This window comes from Muscardinus avellanarius (assembly GCF_963383645.1).
Source record: "Muscardinus avellanarius genome assembly, chromosome: 19".
Classification (NCBI taxonomy): domain Eukaryota; kingdom Metazoa; phylum Chordata; class Mammalia; order Rodentia; family Gliridae; genus Muscardinus; species Muscardinus avellanarius.
Genome location: NC_137805.1, coordinates 34,992,950 through 35,016,968, shown reverse-complemented (window position 1 = coordinate 35,016,968; position 24,019 = coordinate 34,992,950). Strand labels below are relative to the sequence as shown.

General features: G+C 45.8%; 1 protein-coding gene across 2 annotated transcripts; it reads right to left on the bottom strand.

The window, feature by feature from the left end:
- SERINC3 (serine incorporator 3) lies at positions 1-17,741 on the bottom strand (the record flags this gene model as incomplete). Of its 2 annotated transcripts, XM_080716550.1 has the most annotated exons (10): positions 1-193; positions 789-1,016; positions 3,120-3,303; positions 5,117-5,207; positions 7,065-7,234; positions 10,518-10,655; positions 11,639-11,718; positions 11,974-12,167; positions 12,832-12,993; positions 17,703-17,741. In XM_080716550.1, 10 exons carry the CDS (start codon positions 17,739-17,741, stop codon positions 55-57), a joined length of 1,425 nt encoding a protein of 474 aa, XP_080572676.1. In that variant the 3' UTR covers positions 1-54. The 2 variants fall into 2 exon arrangements, with proteins under 2 accessions (XP_080572676.1, XP_080572677.1); XM_080716551.1 differs by lacking the exons at positions 3,120-3,303; positions 5,117-5,207 and having other exon boundaries at positions 789-913.
- Positions 17,742-24,019: the final 6,278 nt, after the last annotated feature.

Genomic DNA, 24,019 nt, shown 5'->3' with positions numbered 1-24,019 from the left:
AGACTTGAAGAGGGACGCGGGCTTTCGCAAAGGCGCCCGAGGAGCCATCGGGGTTCAGCTGAAGTCCCTGTTGGTGAGGACGAGCGGCGCCACGAGGGTCCACACGTACAGGGTGAGGCACAGCCAGCTGAAGCTGATCTTGACCCACACTGCTGGCGACTTGCTGGCCATGGTCTGGAAACTGGCATCGGGACTAAGAAAATAACAAGAGTCAGGCCAAGGAGCTAGGTACTGGCATGGTGCAGACCTCACCCCACCCCTGCCAAGGCCAGACAAGACTCCCCAGGGAAGCGCGCTACCTCCACCACCCCAGCAGGGTCCTGTGGAACCGGAGGAAGCTGATGTTTTTAGATATTCTAATCAAAGAATTCTGTCTTTCAAGTAGCATTTTTCTTCTCGTCCGCATGAAAGACGAGGTTCTTAGTACCGTCTGGCTGCTCTAAAAGCCTAGGCTGAAATGCCCCTCTGAACACCAGGCGTGGTGGCGCACACTTGTAATCCTAGTACTTGGGAGGTTGAGACAGGAGGATCGCGGGTTCCCAGCCAACCTCAGCTCCTGAGTGAGGCTCTCCACAACTCAGACCCTGTTTCAAAATTAAAAAACAGGGCCGGGGGTGTAGCTCGGAGGCAGAACGCCCCTGAGTTTTATCCCTAGTACTGGGGGGTGGGGGGGCAAGAGCACGAAACACAGCATCACCAGCGCTCAGAGCAGGGCTCTGTGGCCAGCGAGAGGAGCCTTCACAGGCAGCGCGCTGTCGAGCGTCCCCCGCCCTCTGCCTGCCGCCTACCTGTTCCATCCGGTCAAGGTCATCATGATGTACAAGGACGCCCAGCAGAGCATTATGTGGAAGAAGGAGTAGCTGTACTGCACTCCCTCCTTCTCGTTGTCCACAGCCCGCCGAGGCTGCCCATCTTCCTCGTCACTGGACCCGTTGGCAGATGTGTCACGGAGGATCACACTGTCGCTCCCCGAGAGCGTCAGCTTGTTTACTTGGCTATTGCTGGAATTGCGGATGCTGAGAAATGACCCCAAGGGAGACACGTCAGAAAGGGCCACGGATGAGCTGCACTCTTTGGCCTGCAGCCGCGAGGCTACCTGCAGGCTGCTCCTCCCTTGGGGACTGAAGGCCTTCTGAAGGGCCTGCTCCCAGTTTCCCGCTGCTCCCTGTGGTTACAGGCTTGTTGCCGCACGTGTGCCAGTTACCACACCACGGCTCAGCCCCAAAGCACTACCCAGGCAGAGTCTCTCCTGGTACTGCGCACGGGGGCTCCCTGTGCTTGGCACCCCCCTTCCCAGCTCACTTCCGCACCCCTCCTACTGATTCGAAGCCTGTCCTCTGGAGAGACTGCCCAGCACCCTGCCACTGGGCTGGGTCAGGGCCTCCTCTCCACGGCTCCTGCACAGACTTCCGCCCAGCACTTTTTTTTTTTTTTTTTTTTGGTGGCACCAGGGTTCCTGGAAGCTTTTCTACCTCTGGGCTACACTCCCAGACCTATTTTATATTATTTTATTTGGAAACAGGGTCTCTTAAAAGCCAGCGAGGCTGGCTCCGAACCAGTGTGATCCTCCCGTCTCCGCCTCCCAAACGCAGGGAGTATTACAAGCTTGCGCCACCACACCCGGCTATTCTTTATTTTGAAACCGGGTCTCACTGAGTTGCAGAGGGCCTCACTAAGTAGCTGAGGCTGTCAGTGAACCGCGATCCTCCGGTCTCAGCCTCCCCAGTACGGGGATCACAAGCATGCGCCCAGCTCGCCTAGCACTTCTGTCCCTGCCTCATGACTCCTCAAGGCCTGACGAGAGCTGCTGATTCCTAAGCATGTCTAGCTGTGGATGCACACTACGAGCATGAGCCAGATGAGTAAAGATATAAACAAATAAAGAACACAACAGGATCAATTCAACAGAAAAAAAAATCTGACAAACTTCAATACCCTTAAGACCCTTTCAGGATTAAAAAAAAAACCACTCAAAGTAGGAATACAGAACATTCTCCAACTCATAAAGTGCACCCAGGAAAACCAGTGCTGATACCATACTTAATGGTGAGCACTTAAAAGCTTTCCTCCTGAGATCGGGAACAAGACAAGGACCCCACTCTCTACTTTTCTATTCAACACTCTATCAGATTGGGCAAGAAAAGAGAAAATTTTCCAAACTTGAATAGAAATAAAACTATAGTAGTAGTGACTTGACCCTGTATGCAGAAAGTCTATGGAATACCTACACAAAAACTACCAAAACCAATCATTAATCCAGCAAGCTTACAAGAAGATCAATATATAAATAGCAACTATATTTCTGTATTCTAGAAATGAACCCCAAAGTTCAACAATTCCATTTAAGACACCCTCAAATTGAATAAAATACAGCCAGACGGCCCGGCGAGGTGGCGCACACTTGTAATCCCTGCGCTTGGGAGGCGAAGACAGGAGGATTGTGCTGGCTTAAGAGATCCTGTTTCCAAATATAAAAAAAAAAAATAGGTCTGGGAGTGTAGCCCGGAGGTAGAAGGGCTTCCAGGAACCCCAGTACCACCAAAAAAAAAAACCAAACTAACACACAAACAAAAATACAGACAGGCATGGTGGTGCACTTGTAATCCCAGTACTTGGAAGGCTGAGACAGGAGGATTTCCAGGTTGGCAGCCAGCCTTAGCAACTTAGTGAGGCTCTCAGCCACTTACCAAAAACGAGCTTGTTTCAAAATAAAAAATAGGGCTGGGGGTCTAGCCAACTGTTCGTAGAAGAACCCTGGCCTACATTCCCAGTGTGTACGTACACGCATGCGTACATATGTACGTACGTGTATATACACACACGTAAATGCTCACCCAAGCTTTAGAGCCACTATGCTAGCTTTCCTGAGTCCAGTGGGGATTTTTATCCCTCTTTGTAAAGGAGAAGGTGTCTCTTTGTAAGGCTAGGAGAATTAAGAGGATTTTCTGAGCTTTTAGAAATACACACAGCTCAACAAATGAAGTGATGACTTGACATTAGAGAAAGCTAAAGGTGTCCCTGCTTTTTTAAATCCATCGCAGAGTTTTGAAAGAAAAATGGCTTTTTCATTTTACTCGTAACTTTCAGAAGAATTTTGTACTAAGTATCTTTTAACTTACCTAGAATACACAAGGCAGATAACAAAGATGAAGAGCCCCACACCTTTCTCTCCATCCAGAAAATGCCCGTTGCTTGCTGGCGGGGCAGCGGTGGGCGGGGCCGCGGTGGCGTTGGCGGGGGACAGGGCGGGCGCCGCGACGACGTGCCTGAGGATGCTCAGCAGGGGAGGGTTGCAGGAGCGATCTGCGAACAGGAAGCTCAGCACTGCTCATCCTGCTCCAAGAGGGCTAAGCTGCGCACACGCACTCGGGGCTGATGTGAAACATGGCAACGCTCTATTTAAAAGTACTTGGGAGGCAGAAACAGCGGGGTCACAGGTTCGAGGACAGCCTCCGCAAGCAGTCAGACTTGCACTGACCTAGCGAGATGGTTTCGAAATAAAAATAACATAGGGCTGAGGGTGTAGCTGGAAGGTAGAATGGCCCTGGGTTCAATTCCCCAGTACCATGGGCGGTAGAGGTGGTGGGCAGACTGGAAACTTGGCAATCAATAATGGTGTTACAAGCAGTAACATCATTTACTTTTTTTAAAAAAGCAAACAGTGCCTATCCAATTTGCTAAACGTCAATTGTGATTTTACTAACATTTTGTGGTTTAACTGGCAGATCTTTTTACTTCTATGGTATCAAGACCTTACACACAGGAGCTTATACAGGGCTTCACTGTAACATAGTTAACATAATACAATTAATTCAGGAGGGCATGGTGGCGCATTCCTGTAATCCCAATACTTGGGAGGTTGGGTAAAGGAGATCATAGATTTGAGGCCAACCGTAACAAATTAGCAAGATCCTGATTCCAAATAAAAAATAAAATAGGGAGGGAGGTAGAGCTCAGAGGTAGAATGCCTCTGGGTTCAATCCCTAGTAACCCCCTCCCCACAAAACAGAGTAAATAGAATAACTTACTAAGAAACAATTCTATAATAGCTCTAAGATTTCCTACAGTGGTTGCTGGTAGAGCCTGTGATACCAAAGTAAAGTTAAAATAACTCAGCCAGGCATGGTGGTGCACCCTTGTAATTCCAGTACTTGGGAAGCTGAAACAGGAGTATTTCAGGTTCATGGCCAACCTCAGCTACTTTAGTGAAGTCCTCCTCAACTTAATAAGACTCTGTTTCAAAATAAAGAGTAAAAATAGGAGCCGAGCGTGGTGGCGCAGGCCTGTAATCCCAGCATTCGGGAGGCTGAGACAGGAGGATCACGGTTCGCAGACAGCCTCAGCTACTTAGTGAGGCCCTCTGCAACTCAGTGAGACCCTGTTTCAAAGTAAAGAATAAAAAATAGGGCAGGGGATGTAGCTTGGAGGTCAAATGCCCCTGGGTTCCATGCCCAGACCCGTAAAAAAAAAAAAAAGGCTGGGAAGCCGGGTGTGGCGGCGCGCGCTTGTCATCCTAGTACTCGGGAGGCTGAGAGAGAATCCCGGGTCCATGGTCAGCCTCAGAAACTTGTGTGGCCCTTTGCAACTCAATGAGACCCTGTCTTAAAATAAAGAATAAAAAGTAAGGCTGGGGGTGTAGCTTGGAGGTAGAATGCCCTTGGATTTGATCCCCAGTTCTGCAAAAACAAAACAAAACAACAACAACAACAAAATAATAATAATAATAAAGGGATGTAGCTCGGAGGTATAATGCTGGTGCTAGGTTCGGTCCCCCGTACAAAAAAAAAAAAAAGAAAAAGAAAGAAAGAAAAAAGATAACTTTACAAGGGTCCAACAAGGTTGCCCCTGTCCACAGCTCCTACCGGTGTGATTCAATCCACGTTTTTTACGTTAGATAAGGCCTGGACTATCTAAAAACCTGTGCCCTTCACTCAAGCTGCCAACAATGACTAGTTATGCACAGACATGAGAAATCAACCCATAAGGTACCATCTGCAAATCTACAACGAGTACGGCATGGTGACAGTTTTTCCTTTAGTCCTGAGGCTCCAGTTTCCCACTCACTGGAGGAGGACTTACTCCTTTCATCAAATGGACGTGCTACTGACATTCTTACCAGGCTCATTGGTCATGGCTGACCACGTGAGGTACAGGGTGTAGAGAGTGATGACGGAGGACTGCAGGAGGCCAGAACAGGGCTGGTGTTCCTAGGGAATAAAAGGAAGATGCCACGGGATCACGAGGCGCACGCCTGCAATCCCAGGACCTGGGAGGCTGAGACAGAACTGCACAATCGCGGCCAGCCCCGGCTACCGAGTGAGGCCCTCTGCGACTCAGTGAGAACTTGTTTCAAAATAAAGAATAGAAAAATAGGACTAGGGGTGTTGCTCAGAGGTAGAACTCCCCTGGTTCCATCCCCAGTACCACAAAAAAATACAAACTAAAAAAATCCTGTGTTTCATGCCAAGGCTTTCCATTTTCTTGTCCCTTGGTATAACGGGACCAGAAGAATCCAAGCTCAGCTCCACCACCTAACGAGCTAGAGGTCCACCAACTGAGTCTTCAGTTTTCCCACATTTAAAAGGAGAGGCGGCATCTGGATATTTTCTTATCTAAAATTCTATTAACTTTTCATAGTCTTTTTTTCCTTTGTGGAGAGGTGCTGTAGATATTAACCCAATTCTGTGTGCATGCTAGACACACACTATACCACAGAGGCACACGTCAACTCCTGATAGCATTTTAAAACTACAAGCATGGTGGTGCACATCTCTAATCCCAGAATTTGGGAGGCTAAGTTAAGAGAATCTCAGGTTTAAAGCCAGCCTCAGCAACTTAGTGAGACCCTGTTTCAAAATTTTAAAAAAGGCTGGGGTGTAGCTCAAAGAAATACCCCCTCAGGTTCAATCCCTAGTGGCCCCCCAAAAGAAACTCAAGAGCATTTTTGTTTTTTAAACACTAAAATTCTTTTCTATTTTAATTCCCCTATCTTAGCTAATTACTCATAAAAATCATTTCCATGACTTAAATACTTTTATAAGAACTTGAATTTTTTTTTTTTTTTTTTTTTTTTTTTCTGGTACTAGGGATTGAATCCAGGGTCTTTCTATCTTCAAGCTATATCCCCAGCCCTATTTTTCTTTTTCTTTTCTTTTCTTTTTTGAATGGGGTGGGGGTTGCTGGGAATTGGACCCAGGGGCATTCTACCTCCAAGCTACACTCTCAGCCCTATTTTTTACTCTTCATTTTGAAACAGGGTCTCAGTGGGTTGCGGAGGGCCTAAGTAGTACCTGAGGCTGGCTGTGAACTGTGATCCTCTTATCTCAGCCTCCCGAATGATGGCTCTCCTCAGCCCTATTTTCTTTATTATTTTGAACCAGGATCTCACTAAGTTGCTGAGGCTGTCCTCAAAGCAGCAATTATCCTGTCTCATCCTCCCTAGTACTAGGATTACAGGTGTGAGCCACTATACTCAGAACAACTCTAGTTCTCAGGTTCTATCTAGGTTTTATTTGATGATAATTAATTATGACAGAGGCACTCAAGAGCATAGCATGCGCTATTACGTTATAATTATGAAGATATAATATGGAAAAATAAAGAGGTGGGTAAACTTAGAAATTCACTAAGTGGTTACCTAGGTTTTAATTTTAGCATCAATTAAAAACCTTTCACAGAATCTGGGCATGGTGGTGGCGCTTGTAATCCCAGCACTCGGGAGGCTGAGACAGGAGGATCGCGGTTCACGGACAGCCTCAGCTACTTAGTGAGGCCCTCTGCAACTCAGTGAGACCCTGTTTCAAAATAAAGAATAAAAAGTAGGGCCGGGGCCAGGCGTGGTGGCGCACGCTTCTAATCCTCACCCTTGGGAGGCGGAGACAGGAGGATGGCTTAGGTTCGAAGCCAGCCTCACTGGCTTAAGAGACCCTGTTTCAAAAAAAACAACACTGGGAGTGTAGCCCGGAGGTAGAAGGGTTTCCACAGGAACCCCAGTACCACAAAAAAAAAAAAAGACAAAGAAAAAAACAACTTTCACAGAAGGAAGATGCAGAAGACAGCCATACCTGAATTTTTGGGTGGATAGATAGAATGGAAACCGCAACACAAAGAATCAGGTTAATACTGATGAAGAACTTGTTTTCCGTGCAGCCGTCTGCTTTGGTGTAGTACGTGTAGAACACAGCAACGAAGATGATTGACAAGACATAAAATAAGCTGGTAACTGACAGCAAAGCTGGGAAAAGGAAAACAAACGTGAATGCCCATAATCCTAAGAGCAGCCTAGGAAAATACAATTAAGACCAATTTTCTAGACCAGTTTTCTTCTACTCTATTGCCCTCCGTAACAGTGAGACCCTGTTTCAAAATAAAGAATATATAGCCGGGCGTGGTGGCGCACGCTTGTAATCCCCGCGCTTGGGAGGCAGAGACAGGAGGATCGTGCAGGTTCGAAGCCGCCGTGCGCGCTGGCTTAGGAGACCCTGTTTCCAAAATGAAAATGTAAAAAATAGGTCTGGGAGTGTAGCCCGGAGGTAGAAGGGCTTCCAGGAACCCCAGTACCACCACCACCAAAAAAAAAAAATATATATATATATATATAAAATAGGGCTGGGGTTATAGCGCAGAGGTAGACTGCCCCTGGGTTCCACCCCCAGTGCCCTCTCCCCACACACACAGGCATTCACTCTTACGATTGTCAGTACTTTAAGGCAAAATTCCAGAAGCCCCAAGTAAAGGTTTCAGATTTGTTTAATTGGCTGTTAATTTCCAAAATCCATGAAGCAACAATATTCACTTCTTGGATTACGTAGTTTGGTTTTATGGGTTGGATGATCAGATATTTGATAATTTCAGTTGGAGTAAACAGCTGTTAATTGTGTACCAGCAGGTTTTTTTTTGTTTGTTTGTTTGTTTTGGCAGTCCTGGGGATAGAATACAGGGGCATTGTACCTCCAAGCTACATCCCGGGCCCTATTTTTTTTTTGTCCTTTTAATTTTGAAACAGGGTCTCACTGAGTTGCAGAGGGCCTCGCTACATAGCTGAGACTGTCAGCAAACCGTGATCCTCTGGTCTCCACCTCCTGAATGCTGGGATTACAAGCGTGCGCCACCACGCCTGGCAAAAAATGACTTTTTGCTACTTTCAAATATCTTCTGAAATGGTCCTTTACCTTCACATGGATAATTAACATTTAGCTGTGTAACACTGAAATTAGAAAACAGGGCACACAGTATACATAACTAAACTTATACTTAATTCAAAGCAGACTTGAGAAAATTAGTTTCTGTTTATCTCAGTGGGCTTTACATGCATAAAATTCAACTTTCTACATTAAGTCACTAGCACAATTCTGTATTTCTATACTTAGCGCTTATCCAAAGTACAGCCAATCTTCATCTCATTAAATTCTTCTAGAGTTGTGTGATTCAAAATATATTCAAAAATTTTAACTTAAATTGAAAAATGTATTTCCAGATATAGTGGCACAGAACTATGATCCCAGCTACTCAGGAAGCCAGGGAAGGAGAATCACAAGTTCAAAGCCAGCCTGAGCCACTTAGCAAGGTTAGAAATGAAATAAAAGAGGGCTGGGATATAGCCCAGTGGTAAAGTGCTTGCCTGGCATGCATGAGGCTCTGGTTCAATCTCTGGTACTGGAGGGAAAAAGGAAAACAGAAAACAGAGTACACAGGTAAAAACAAATACTTGGGAAACTAAGACAGGAGGACTGCAAGCTCAAGGCCAGCCTCAGCAACTCAGTAAGAGACGGTTTCAAAAGAAAAAAGGCTGAGTTGGGCGTGGTGGCACACGACTGTAATCCCAGCATTTGGGAGGCTGAGACGGAGGATCGCGGTTTGTGGACAGCCTCAGCTACCTAGTGAGGCCCTGTTTCAAAATAAGAATAAAAAAATAGGGCAATGGGTATAGCTCGGAGGTTCCACCCCCAGACCCACAAATAAATAAAAATAAATAAACAAACAGAAAAGGCTGGGTGTAGCTTGAAGGCAGAATGCCCCTACATTCAATCCCCAGTACAAAATAAACAATTAAGTATCTTTGTCTTTCTTTTGCAGTGCCAGAGATTAAACCCAGAGCATAGGCAAGCGCTCTACAACTGGCTACATCCCCAACCCTGATCTTTATAAATTTATTTTTTGTTTATATAAATTTATTTTGTGTGTATGTGGTGTGGTATTAAGAGATGAAACCTAGGGGTATTCTACCTTTGAGCTATACTACCCCCAGTCCTATTTTTTATTCTTTATTTTTGAAACAGGTCTAAGTCACATAAGGCCTAAGTAGCTGAGGCTGGCTTCGAACCTGTGTGATCCTCCTGTCTCAGCCTCCCAAGTGCTGGGATTACAAGCGTGTGCCACCATGCCCAGCTTTTTCCAAATTCTTGACATGAGCATCTATTATTTATAATGAGAGAAGAGAACAGCAGAGATGAATCTCAATTGTTACTTTATTGAAGCGTGGCAGCCGGGCATGGTGGCGCACTCCTGTAAACCCAGTACTTGGGAGGCTGAGACAGAAGAATCCCAGGTTCACAGCCAGCCTCAACAACTCAGTGAGGCCGTCTGCAACTTGGCAAGACCCTGCTTCAAAATTAAAGGATAAAACTGGGCTAGGTATATATCTTGGAGGTAGAAGGTCCCTGGGTTCTATCCCCAGTACACACACACACACACACACACACACACACACACACACACACACACACACAGAATAGGAATGACTGGGATTATAGCTCGGGTTTGCATGCCCCTGGGGTTCAATCCCCAGTACTCCCTATGCACAAAATAACTAGAATTATTCCACTAAATAGGTGCCCAGTCATCAATCTCAAAATAAATTGGAAGAATCCAATGATTTAAAATACCTGTGCTACTCTGGCAATTGATTTTTTTTTTTTTTTTTTTTTTTTTTTGGTGATACTGGGGTTCCTGGAAGCCCTTCTACCTCTGGGCTACACTCCCAGACTTTTTTTTTTTTTGGAATCCGGGTCTCTTAAGCTAGCATGGCTGGCTTTGAACCTGCGCGATCCTCCTGTCTCCACCTCCCAAGAGCGGGGATTACAAGCGTGCGCCACCACGCCCGGCCTTGGCAATACATTTAATTCACAACTGACTCACTGGGAAATGGCAGTTTTTTAAAAGGCAGCTCTAAGGTCGGGCACAGCGGTCCACGCTTATAATCCCAACACTTGGGAGGAGGAGACGGGAGGATCACAGGTGCACGGCCAGCCTCAGCCACTCAGTGAGGCCCTCTACAACTCAGACCCTGTTTCAAATATAAAGAAAAAAAACAGGGCTGGTGGTGTAGACTGCAGGTAGAATGTCCCTGGATTTCAAACCCAGTACCGCAACAATAAATTAAAAAAATAAATAAAAATAAAATGTAAAAGGCAGCTCTACATTGGGAGTTTGTACGTTTACATCAGTGGAGACTTTATTGTGTATGTAACCTGCTTAAGGTAGCAGTATGGCTCTCAGCGGTGAGTTTAGATACCTACCGGCATACCAGGCCCTTGGGTTTCCTGTTTCCATTTTATTGACCCACGACTCATTCCAAGAGTGAGCCAGGTCTATCAAGAGCACCAACTGGATTAAGATGTATAAGGCAGCCCCTGCCATGCCAACATAAAACCAGACTACAAGGCAAGAGAACAGAGTTACTCTTCACAGCAGGAGCAGTAACATTTCAGCTACTACAGTTCAACATTGGGCAGAGCTTTCAAGTAGAGGCAGGAAAGACATTCTGTCTCAAGGCAAGGTTATCCCAAACTCAAAGGCCTCTCTGAGAAGTGCTCTTTTGGGCTTCAGACCTTTTAAAACGTGTTCCAGTTTATTCCCAATAGTTCTATACGCCTTCGCTTATGAGAAGGGGGGAATCCTCCTGTTACTCAGTGCAATGTTACGGAAGCAGGTTAAAACAGGGTTCATGATGCCGGGCGTGGTGGGCACGCTTGTAATCCCCGCACTTGGGAGGCAGAGACAGGAGGATCACGCAGGTTCGAAACCAGCCATGCACGCTGGCTTAGGAGACCCTGTTTCCAAATAAAAATGTAAAAATAGGTCTGGGAGTGTAGCCCGGAGGTAGAAGGGCTTCCAGGAACCCCAGTACCACCAAAAAAAAAAAAAAAAAAAAACAGGGTTCATGGAAGCTGCCCACGCCTGCTAATTCCAGTATATGGGAGGCTAAGATAGGAGGTTCACAGGATCATGAGCAGCCGCAGCAACTTAATGAGGCCCTCTGAAACTCAGTGAGATCCTGTTTCCAAATAAAAAATGAAACAGGGCTGGGGAGAGCTCGGCAGAATACCCTTGGGTTCAATCTCCATCAACACACACACACAAAAATAATAATAATAATGATAATAATAATTAATAATAATAATAATAGAGCACAGGAGTTACCAGCCCTCGTGTTGACAAACTTCCTGGCTGTTTTGCCAAGTGAGATTAGCAAGCGATTCCAAAAAAGCCGAGAAGTGCCCTGATGCCTCCTGACTCTGATCACTACTGAGTAGTCGCGCAGCCTCAGTCAGTGACTGGTTCTACAGAATCACCAATGGAAACGCAGTTCCACACAGTCTGCACATCTTAGAATTGACCCCTCAGTCGTGCGCCGTACCTGAGGCGAAAGAGCCCCCAGGAATATAGAAAGATCCAACCATGATACCAACGATGGCAGCAATTTTGAAGAACCAGAACCTATTAAAATTTAAAAGAGAATTTATGAAATGTCAATTTTCATTCTTACACTAAAAAAAGCGAATTTCTGAATGCAAAAATAAAGGCTATATTAATAGCATTACCAACATAACTATTTGAAACCAGGCTACTTCATCTAAAGGATAACATGAACACAGAAAATAACTAATTCCCATGAATAAGAAACATGTTAAGCCAGGCTTGAACTGCTGGGGAGGAGGGCCACACCACAAGGTACTAATCAATCTCACATACCCATTGTGTACTGCTGCTCTGGGGTCTTTACTTGTTCTTACTTTTAACATGAGCAAAGAGAAGACAAAGAAAAAGATGGCCAAGGCAAAGTTGATCCGATACACAGCCTTATAACCGACCAGGACGTAGCAATCTTTATCCGCATTTCTATCAGTCGCTTTGATTTTAAATCCTCCTTCACAGAATCCAGGAATCTGGGAAGAAAACAATTTCAATGTCAAAGGAATAGCCACATTATTCAGAGACTCTATCCCATTATAAGAGAGCTTGGATTTCAGCCGGGCGTGGTGGCGCACGCTTGTAATCCCCGCGCTTGGGAGGCTGAGACAGGAGGATCGCACAGGTTCGAAGCCAGCCTCAGCTACTGAGTGAGGCTCTCAGAAACTTAGTGAGACCCTGTTTCCAAATAAAGTATAAAATAGGTCTGGGAGTATAGCCCGGAGGTAGAAAAGCCCCTGAGTTCCACACCCAGAACCACCAAAAAAAAAGAAAGCTTGGATTTCAAAAATGGCCACTTCAGAAAACTACAAGACTGACTCTTAAGATTTTCCTCACTGATTCCCAAGTGACAAAATATTGTGTTACCAAACAGCACAAGCCAGGTGTGGGGGTGCACACCTTTAATCCTAATACCTGGGAGGCTGGCTTAGGAGAATCACAGGTTCAAGAGCAGCCTCATCAACATAGTGAGACTCTCGGCAACCTAGCAAGACTGTTTCAAAACATACCAAGGGCGGGAGGTGTAGCTCAGAGGTAGAATACCCCAGCTCACAAAAATAAATTAATGAAATAAACTATATATGAAGGATGCTGTGGCCCCTGCCCACCCCTCAGATAAGGATGCCCTGTTCTACTTACCTTCTTCAGATGAGCGTCCATCCCCGGGGCCAGCATGATGCAGGACACGACCGTGCCCAGGATGAGAATGAAGGCGTAGATCACGCGGGTCAGGGTGGAGTTCTTGCTGTTGGGGCAGCAACCGCACAGCAGGCACGATGCGCCACCGCAGAGGCAGGGAACCTGCAATGGCAGCACAGCCGCTGAGCGCTCCCGCAGCGCGCCGACGCCGGGCGAGCCGGGCGCCGAGGCTTCCCGCTGACGCCGCGTGTGCCTCAAGAGTGGGCTCTGGACTCGGTCCTATTCCCGCCACTTTGCCTCGGGAGTCACATCATCTGACCCTACTTCTCCACCTATAAATGGAGCCAACCACGGAATCTTCACACTCGGCTATACTGTTTTTTCTTTTTCGCAGGTCTGGGGATAGAACCCAAAGGCATTTGACCCCCCTGCCCTATTTTTTATTCTTTATTTTGAAACAGGGTCTCACTGAGTAGCTGAGGCTGGCCGCGAACCGTGATCCTCGGATCTCAGCCTCCCATGGGATTTCAAGTGTGTGCCACCACGCCTGGCTGCTGCTGCTGCTTCTTTTTTTTTTTTTTTTTTTTTTGTGGTACTGGGGTTCCTGGAAGCCCTTCTACCTCCGGGCTACACTCCCAGACCTATTTTTTATATTTTTATTTGGAAACAGGGTTTATTAAGCCAGAGAGGCTGGCTTCGAACCTGAGCGATCCTCCTGTCTCTGCCTCCCAAGCGTGGGGATTACAAGAGTGCGCCACCATTCTGGGTTTCTTTTTTTTTTTTTAATGAGACTTCCTTTCCCTGCTTTTTCTTTCTTTTTTCTTTTCCTTCCTTTGGCAGTATTGGTATTGGAACACAGAGGCATTCTACCTCCAAGCTATGCCCCAGACCTCTTTTTTTTATTCTTTATTTTGAAACAGGTCTCACTGAGTTGCAAAGGACCTCACTAAGCAGCTGAGGCTGTCCACGAACCCAGATCTTCCTGTCTCGGCCTCCCAAATACTGGGATTACAAGCGTGGGCCACCACGCCCGGCCTAACTCCACTTTTGATCTCTGAGAATCCTAGTTACCAAAGTTGATGTTAAGGCATAGGGCAACATTACAGGGAAACCTTCTTATAAATAATTAGAGTTGAGACTGTACCCTTTGGGAGAGCGCTTACCTAGCACATGTGAGGCTCTGGCTTCAATCCTCAGTACCAGAAAAGTGGGGGGGGGGGCCAGATTGGGGAGGAGAGCAAGAGTCATTTAGCTCCATTCAAAAGAAATCTGGAGGCTCCTCAAAAAGTTAAACTATAGCCGGATGTGGTGGTCCTCGCTTGTAATCCCCACGCTTGGGAGGCTGAGACAGGAGGACGGCACAGGTTTGAAGCCAGCCTCAGCTACTTAGTGAGGCTCTCAGCAACTTAGTGAGACCCTGTTTCCAAATAAAGTATAAAATAGGTCTTGTCATGATGTGTTTTTGTGTTTTATAATTTTTATTAAGTATTTAGGCATTAGTTATAATAACAGTGGTTGTGCTGTGTGGTTATAAATTGAAATGGTGTGATCAATAAAATAAGATACTTTGATTAAAATGCTTTAATAATAGTATAAGTTAGTTTAAAATTATTTGCCTTTCTTAGTATCCTTCAAGAAGTTAAAAGACAGCTCAGGCGGGAAACTGTAGCCGTTTCTGTGAGAGATTAGAATAAAGCAGTTACTCATGACCCAGGCACATCCTGGTATTCCGGGCAAACATATTCTAGATAAGAGACCCCGCTCACATACCCTGGCTCTCTCCCTGAACATCTGTGTACTTGCATAGTGGCTTTGTAGCTTAAAGGTTGTAAATGTAAAAATGTTTAGGCTGATTTAATAAAAATGACTTGGCAAAATAATACTATATAAGAAAGCCCCCTTGCTAGAATCGGGGCCCATGCTGACTCTGGCTGTGCCAGATGTGCTTGGGTCCAGGTTCGAACCTGTAATAAAGTGACCTATATGAAATCGACTGGCTCTGGAGCTTCTGTCTCGCGGGGTTAAGACACAATAGTCTGGGAGTATAGCCTGGAGGTAGAAAGCCCCTGGGTTCCACCCTCAATACTACCAAAAAAACAAACAAAATAAAAAAAAACCAAACCTAAAAAACTCTAAACACTAACCTTTCCTAGTTAACTGAAGGCGCCCACCAACTAAAACCCAAGAGGGCAGTGCAGTCCTTCCTATGCCATACCACATCAGCCCTACTCTTCCGCCATCAATTCCCCATGGCAGTCAGACCCATCTTGTTAGGACACAGATCAAATTGTGTCACTCTTCTTTTCGAACTCTATAATGGCTGCCTTTATCATTCATGAGTAAAAACCAAACTCCTAAAAAGCCAAGCCTGGCTGGGGGTACAGTGCAGTGCTGGGGCAAGCATGTGCTCACTGGCATCACAAGGCCTGGACTTCCAGGGCCATGGGTGCGCTCCCCTCTACTGAGCTGATCTCCGTGCTCCCTACTGCCTTTCTTATTTAATTTCCTGTATCTCTCCTCACTCATTCCACGCTCTGACATATTGAACTCCTTACTGTTTCCACTGAATTAAAGGGTTCATAAAATATTGAAGCTATATCTAGATAGATGCTTAGATGGCATCAATTCAAATGGTACTTCTAAATCAATGCCATGGCACATACTTGTAATTCAAGTACTTGGGAGGCTGAGATAGAAGGATCACAGGTTTAAGACCAGCCCCAGGAACTTAGTGAGACCGTTTTAAAATAAAGAATAAAAAATAGACCTGGGGGTGTAGCTTGGAGATGGAATGCCCCTAGGTTCCATCCCCAGTGCAGCTAATGAAAAATAAAAAATCAATCAAACAAACAAACCGTAGATCTTAGTTTCAAATCACAGCTAAAATGTATTTCAGAGCCAGAAATGGCGGTAGTAGACAGTAGACAGGAAGATAACAGGTTCAAGGACAGCCTCAACAATGTAGGGAGACCTATAGATCGGTTTCAAAATCAAAAGAAAAAAAGGTTTGGTAGTAGCAGGGTGTGGTAATGGCTGCCAGTGCTTATAATTCCATTACCCAGAAGGCTAAGAACGGAGGATCTCAGGTTCACAGCCAGCCTCTGGTACTTAGTGAAGCCCTCCCCAACTTAGACTCTTGTTTCAAAAATTTAAAAAAAAAAAATAGGGTTAGGGTGTAGTTTGGAGGTAGAATGCCCCTGGGTTCCATCCCTAGTAAGAAGGGAAAAGGGGGGGGTGGACTGGTAGCGAAGCTCTGTTCAACCCCCAGTACCACAAAATGTATCAAGATAGGAAAGACACATTTGTTTCCAAATATCAATAAGCATACACATTTAAATTTTATTTTGTAAATAGCAGACTTACCCACTAGTGACGGTAAAAATCAACTGGTCAAAATTTGTTTCCAATGTAATAAATAAAAATCACACACAACATGGTAAAGAATTACTTTGTAATACTTTGGGCGCACTGGGTCAACTCCATAAAATGTATTTTAGATTAAGACAAACAACTGGAAAGCCACTGCTCAAGGAATGTTTAATGACCTAATAACTTCATTTAAGATCATCCTTCCTCCTCGCAGGGCGTGGTGGCGCAAGTTTGTAATCCCAGCATTCAGGAGGCTGAGACAGGAGGATGGCGGTTCCCGGACAGCCTCAGCTACTTAGTGAGGCCCTCTGCAACTGTGAGACCCTGTTTCAAAATAAAAAAAAAAAAAAAAAAAAAAAAAAGGGCAGGGGGTGTAGCTCGGAGGTCGGTCAAATTCCCCTGGGTTCCATCCCTAGACTCGCAAAAACAAAAAAATAAGACCATCCTTCCTCAAAGGATGGAAAGTACATCTGTCCCTAAGAAATGGAAGTGGAATGTGCTGAGACTGAATCCTTGCTCAATTACATAGCCGGGAATATGGAAACAATTAAAAAATGATTTCAAGCAACCTGCTCCTCTGAAGCTGGTCTAAGAGAATTCAGCATATTCTCTTCCACAGACCCTACATTTCCTTTGTGTGTGTATGTTGCTTTATTTTTATTTTTTAAGCTGGGTATTGAACGCAGGGGCATTCTGCCTCTGAACTACACCTCCAGCCCTATTTTATTCTTTTATTTTCAAACAGGATCCCTAAAGTTGCTGAAGCTGGCCGCAACCTGCCTCCTGCCTCAGCCTCCCAAGTACTGGGATTGCAGGAATACACCACCATGCCCGGCTTAAGATGCCCTTTTTCAAGCAGTTTACCGCTTACAAGTTACTCAACGCATCTACCCATTCCATCCTCACAATGGCTTCGTAGGGGCATACTCGGGTGTCTGTCCTCACTGATAAATGACTAGCAGGGGTCCCAAACTGTTCAGGCCATGGCTTCCGGTTCTGAATAAGCCACGGATCCTTCCCGTGAACAAGAGCGGCGGCAGGCTTGGTTAACATCTCGGTTGTCAAATACTCTAGTTTTGGCAAATCTCGTGCTATGGAATAAAAACATTATTCAAGCCACCCCAAACTAAATGAGTCCCCCCTTAAGAATAGGCGCCACAAAGCGAACCGTAGCGCCCCCCCCCCCCGCTGCGGAAGCTCCCATTCCTTGGTCCCATTCCAGCTTCGTAGGAACCCGGAGTCCGGAAGGCCCGCGGGGGCGGAGCGATCAGAACTGTAAACAATGGCGACCCGGCCTCCTCCGGCCCCCCGCTTACACCCGAGGCGAGCCGAGCCGCCGGGTCCCCACCTGGGGGTGTCGCAGCCGCGGCCGAGCCGCCCGCGACCTCGCAGCCCGGGGCCGAGCCCCTCTCCCCGTGGCGCCGAGGCCTGCTCGGATCGGGGCTGGGGTTCGCGATCGCCCTTCCCGCGGGCCGGGCGAGGACCGAGGCCTCGGGACTCACCCAGCTGGCGAGAGAGAAGACGCCCAGCACGGCCCCCATGGCGACGCCGGGGTGGAGGCGGCCGGTCCCGAGGCTTGCTGCGCGGTGGAGACTGCGAGCTCAGGCGTCGCCGCAGAAACGCGATGGTTCCCGAGACCGGAAGTACGACCCGCCCAGGCCAGACACGCGGTGCGTCACGGTGCGGCCCCGCCCACCGCCCCGCCCCTGCCAGGGCACTTCTGATTGGTTGCGATGAATAGGGGGCGGGGTTAAGCCCGGGACGGGCGGGGCTGGATATTCGAAGGCTCCACCTCTAAATCTCGTATTATCTTGGAGGCTGGTGTGTAAAGATCATGGGAGGGGAGCCACAAAAGTGCACGGAGAGGCCATGTCTACCCTCATACAATTTGTGACCTACTTAAGAGAAGGCTTACGCCGTAAATGCACCAAACCTTAGCCTGATGGGTGCTCTGAAGACCCTGTTTCAAAATAAAGAATAAAAAAAAAAAAAAAATAGGGAGCCGGGCGTGGTGGTGCACACTTGTAATCCCAGCATTTGGGAGGCTGAGACAGGAGGATGGTGGTTCAAGGACAGCCTCAGCTACTTAATGAGGCCCTTTGCAACCCAGTGAGACCCTGTTTCAAAATAAAAAGACTAAAAAATAGGGCTAGGGGTATAGCTCAGAGGTAGAATGACCCTAAGTTCCATCCCCAGTACCACAAAGATAGATAAATAAATAAATAAATACATAAATAAGGCTCGGGGGTGTAGCTCGGAGGTTGAATGCCCCTGGGTTCCATCCCCAAACCTGCAAAAAAAAAAAAAAAAAAAAAAAAAAAAAAAAACTTAGAAGCTGGGCGTGGTGGCTCAGTTTGTAATCCTAGTACTTGCGAGGCTGAGACAGGAGGATCGCACGTTCGAAGCCACCTCAGCAATTTAGTGAGACCCTGTTTCAAATAAAAATTAGGGCTGAGGGTGTTGGTCAGAGGTAGAATGCCCCTGGGATCAATCCCTAGTACAGAAAAAAAAAAAAAAAAAAAAAAAAGATATTAGGCCGGGCGTGGTGGCGCACGCTTGTAATCCCAGCATTCGGGAGGCTGAGACCAGAGGATCGTGGTTCGCGGACAGCCTCAGCTACTTAGTGAGGACCTCTGCAACTCAGTGAGACCCAGTTTCAAAATAAAGAATAAAAATTAGGGCAGGGGGTATAGCTCGGAGATCAAATGCCCCTGGGTTCCATCCCCAGACCCACCAAAAAAAAAAAAAAAAAAGATATTAGACCTGGGAGTAGTGGCTCTTGCCTGCAATCCCAATACTTGGGAAGCTGAGACTGGAGGATCTCAGTTTCACAGCCAGCCTCAGCAACTTAGTGAGACCTTGTCTCAAAATAAAATATAAACTCGTTCAAAGGTAGAATTCCACTGTCAAGCCCAAGTATCATATACACACATACACAAATAGGACTGGGGGGTGTAGCTCAGGGATAGAATCCCCCTGGGTTCAATCTCAGCACCAAAGTGTGTATGAGTGTGTGTGTGTGGAGAGAGAGAGAGAGAGAGAGAGAGAGAGTGTGGGTGTGTGTGTGTGTGTTAGTGGCGGCTGGGGATGTAGCTCAAAGGAAGAGCGCTTGCTAGCATGTGGGAAGCTTTGGACCTCAGCACCAAAATAAGAGAAAGGCAGGCAGGCAGGCAGGCAGGCATAGGTTTAGTTGGGAAGTAGCCATGGAAAGCTTATCCGGGGAATTTAATTTGTGAACCAAAGAATCCAATTTAACAAAGAAAAGATGGGCATTAACCAGGCATGATGGCGCACACTTGTAATCCCAGTACTTGGGAGGCTGAAATAGAAGGTGCAAACGTTCCCAACCAGCCTCCACAAATAGTGAAGCCCTTAGCAACACAGTGAGACCTTGTTTCAAAATAAAAAATACAATAGGGCTAGGAGTATAATTCGGAGGTAGAATATCTCTGGGTTCACTCCCCAATACCACCAAAAAGGAAAAGAAGCAGAGAAAAGACATTGTTTCCTATGGCAAAGTGAAACGGGGGGGGGGGGGGGGGTAGTTGACACAGAGTTTTCCTTACCGGGTTTTTGTCTAAGGTGAGCGAAGAATGATACCCGCAGACCTCAGGAAGGGGGTTGAAAGGTTTATTGGAAGCAGCAGGGAATGGGGGGAGGGTGGCTGAACACCCCAAAGGGGCTGGAACTCTGTGTCCAGCAGCTGCCTTCAGGACAATACTTGAGAGTAGCCCAAGCCGAATTGCCTTCAGGTGCAAGCTGCTTTTTTCCAGAGTCTGCGCGAGAGAGTAGCCCGAGCCACGTGCCCTCAGATGCACTCTGCCTTCTCTGAGGGCCAACACGACCTGCGAGAGAAAGAACAGCTCCCCAAAAGGGGAGGGGGTCCCAAGAGGGAAAAGCCCAATTTGCTATCCAACCAGTGGCTTTGCCGATGCCTGCTAGTCCTCTTTTGGTTAGAGTGACTTTTGGGACCCAGGAATTCTGGGAAGCAGCTCTCAGAATTTGCATAGGGTGTTTGCAAGTACTTGAAGAATCTCCTTTCAGACTTGCTGGTGAGGGGCTCCTGGGTTTGTTGATTAGTAAACAGATGGCTTTGTGAAGCTCTGGTCCTTCTTATCTCTGAGCCTTTCAAATTTCAGATATTTGTCACCTCTAAGGAAACTCAGGAAAATAACTTTTTTTCTACTGAGACCTTTTCCCTATCTGTCTATTTCCTTTCTATCTCCTCAAAAGGACAAAACCTCCTTCTTTCGTTTTGAGACAGGGTCTAAGTTGCCCAGGCTGGCCTAGAACTGGTGTTATAGTATGTCTTTAAAGTCATGAGTGTAGTGTTGTGTGCCGTGTTAATAAAAGCTAATAGTCAATAATAGGTAGCTAATTTAGTTCTGTATGGTGTTTAATGATTAGTTAATAAGTTTTAATGTCATATATGGGTTTGTGCTTGTGAGTTTTGTGTTAGAAACTGACAGGCAGAGAGCAGCTAAACGGGAAGTATCCTAAGCAGCTGCCCAGGCCTAGCCCGCCTGTGTGGGTTTTAGATAAGAAACCCCCACCTATGCCTGGTTTGAAGTTAGATGCTTCAAGAGTTGGTTTAAGTTTTATAAGTTTGCTGTGACTAAAATTAAGATTAATAATTGTGGCAATAATGTTATGTAATAATATTATTGTATGAGATAATAGCAATCAATACTATTATGATCAGTAGTATTGTGTGCCAATAGTTCAATAGTATTGGGTGTTAATTATAAGCCTATAGTTATGAATTTAATAGCAGAAATTCATAATAGCTAATAATAAGAATAATATGAGTGATTATAAAAGTGTTTTTATAATCTTTATTAAAAATGTTTTCATTATATGCCGGGCATCGTGGTGCATGCTTGTAATCCCTGCGCTTGGGAGGCGGAGACAGGAGGATCGCGCTGGTTCGGAGCCAGCCTCGCTGGCTTAAGAGACTCCGTTTCCACATAAAAATGTTAAAAAATAGGTCTGGGAGTGTAGCCCGTGGGAGTGTATCCCGGAGGTAGAAGGGCTTCCAGGAACCCTAGTACCACCAAAAAAAAAAAAAAAAAAAAAATGTTTTCATTATATAGAAGTTCCATAAGTTGTAAGCTCAAATGGCCAATATTAACGGGCAAATTCCTAGAAAAGCTAAAAGTATAGGGTATCCGCCCCAGCTAAGAGCATCCCCTATCAGGGCTGTAAACCTAGATAAGAGGTCCTCTGCCCCTACACCCGTTATCTTAAAAAATGTCTGTACAAGTTACGCAAAAAATGTAAGCGGGAAATTTACAAAATGTCATCAATGATGTACAATGACCTGCAGTTTAATGTAAATGGTATAAATTTGGCCCCTGAGCGGAGCTCTGGGCCCATGCCATTTCTGCTGTGCCAGAGGTGCTTGGGTCCAGGTTCGAACCTGCAATAAAGTGTGGCTTTGCGGATGGATGATTGGCCTTGGACAGTTATTCTCGCCTGGTTAGCTCACAACACTGGCACTCCTCCTGCCGCAGCCTCCTGGGTAGTTTTGGAATATAGGTGCATGCCGCTATGCCCAGTTTATATGGGTCTTTTAAAGGGAAAGGGGAGATTCAACAATTTACCTGATATCTATGCCTCTCCTCTCCTGTCCTTTTCTGAAGTTGTTTTTTTCCAAGTTTATCTTAAATCCCAGCACCACAGGTCTTGTAAATAAACGTGCTCTGAAGCCCCCTTCCAGGATCATAAGCTCTATAGATAAAGATCCTGCAAAGAAAATGGAGATTTACCCCTGAGCAGCTGCAGTTCCTAGGGAGATAGATGCCCTTCCCCACCCCAGCAGCAACTTCCCCGACACAGGTAGGACCAGTGTGTTGTGCAAACTACCCAGCTTTTGCCTTGGTTCTTCCCCCTTAAAGCCCAGAAAAGTTACTACTGACACTTAAAGAAGACAGGCTTTACATCTGTATTCTGGTGTGGCGTTCTGAAATTCACCGTCTGTTCCTTCTCCCGCTTCGTCCTCACCTGCTAGCTTTTTCTTTTCTTTTCTTTTCTTTTCTTTTCTTTTCTTTTCTTTTCTTTTCTCTTCTCTTCTTTTCTTTCTTTTTTTTTTTTTTTTTTCCAGTACTGGGGATGGAACCCAGGGGTATTCTACTTCCGAGCTACACCCCCAGCCCGATTTTTTATTCTTTATTTTGAAACAAGGTCTCACTAAGTTTCAGAGAGCCTCAGTAAGTAGATGAGGCTGGCCACAAATCCGGATTCTCCTGTCTCAGCCTCTCAAATGCTGGGATTACAAGTGCACACCACCACACCCAGCATCTGCTAGCTCTTTTGGACCCTGATAGCAATTCTATAAGTTACATAAAGAAAAATGTGAGCTGGGCGTGGTGGCGCAGGGTTGTAATCCCCGTGCTTGGGAGGCTGAGACAGGAGGATCGCACGGGTTCGAAGCCAGCCTCAGCTACTTAGTGAGGCTCTCAGCAACTTAGTGAGACCCTGTTTCCAAATAAAATATAAAATGGGCCTGGGAGTATAGCCCGGTGGTAGAAAGCCTCTGGGTTCCACCCCCAGTACCACCAAAAATAAATAAATAAATGAATGAAAAATAAATAAAACCCAATACTTAAAAAAAAAGAAAGAAAGAAAGAACGGGTGTATTCATTCGAGTCACCCCTCCATGCCACTCTGGCATGGAGCTATATTTCTATTTTCTGTATTTCTATCTTTCTAATAAACTTCTTTAAATCTTCAAAAAAAAAAAAAAAGAGAGAAAAGAAAGAAAGGAAGGAAGAAAAATGTGTCCGAGCCAGGCACACATCTCACACATCTGGATTCCCAGTACTCAGGAGCCTGGTAGGAGGATTGAAGGTTGGAAGTCAATGTGCATTAATTTAGTGAGACTGTTTCAAAATAAAATAATATAAAATAAAATAAAATAGGACTGGGGGGTGTAGCTCAGAGGCAGTGTCATGGGAGAAGGGGTGATTCTATGAAGGGTCCAAGAAGTTCCCAAAGAGGAAAAGCCACTTCAGGGCTGGTGGGGTCCTTGTCTTGTGTGATGGAAATGGATTTTAGCTCATGCCATTGTTGTAACCTAGCAAGCGAGAAAAACTGTCCATAGCCAATTATTAGTCTGTTGAGCCACACTTCATTACAGGTTCAAACCTGGACCCAAGCGCATGTGTCTCCACATAAGAGGCAAAGGTGCAGTCTCCAGTCAACAACCTCCTTACATCGCATTGCGCTACAAGGTCATTAGTCATTTCCATTGTATCAGCCTGGACATTCTTGACATTTACAACTTGTATACTTAAAAGCAACCATAAAGCACACAACCGACATGGGAAGAGGGTCTCTTATCTATGGAATGTCTGTTCAGACACAAGGGCAGTGGAGCTGGCTCTGGGCTGGCACTTCCTCACTCCCACCCGGTGCCTGGTTCTTCTCTTAAAACTGTTAAGAGGAAGACAGGCTTTAAGGTAGAGTCAGCATTATTTAGGGCTGGGTTAAAACTCTATTGAAGTACAATCTCTAAAGGTACGCTAATTCTAAAGGTACGCTAATAAGATGGGTAAAAGATACCCATCTTAACACATCTATACTATTAAATCAGACTAGAACCTAAGCATTTGATTAAAGGCATATCATAACATTTCTTCACTTTAAAGCAACTTATATAGACAATTAACAGGGGCCTGGGGCAGAGGATCCCTTATCTGAGGTATGCAGCCCGGGCACAGGCGATTGTTAAAACTTAAACTAAGCCTTAATACCTAACTTAAAAGCAAGGCACAACACCATCCAGAGACAAAGAGGTTTACTTAGGAAAATAGGAATA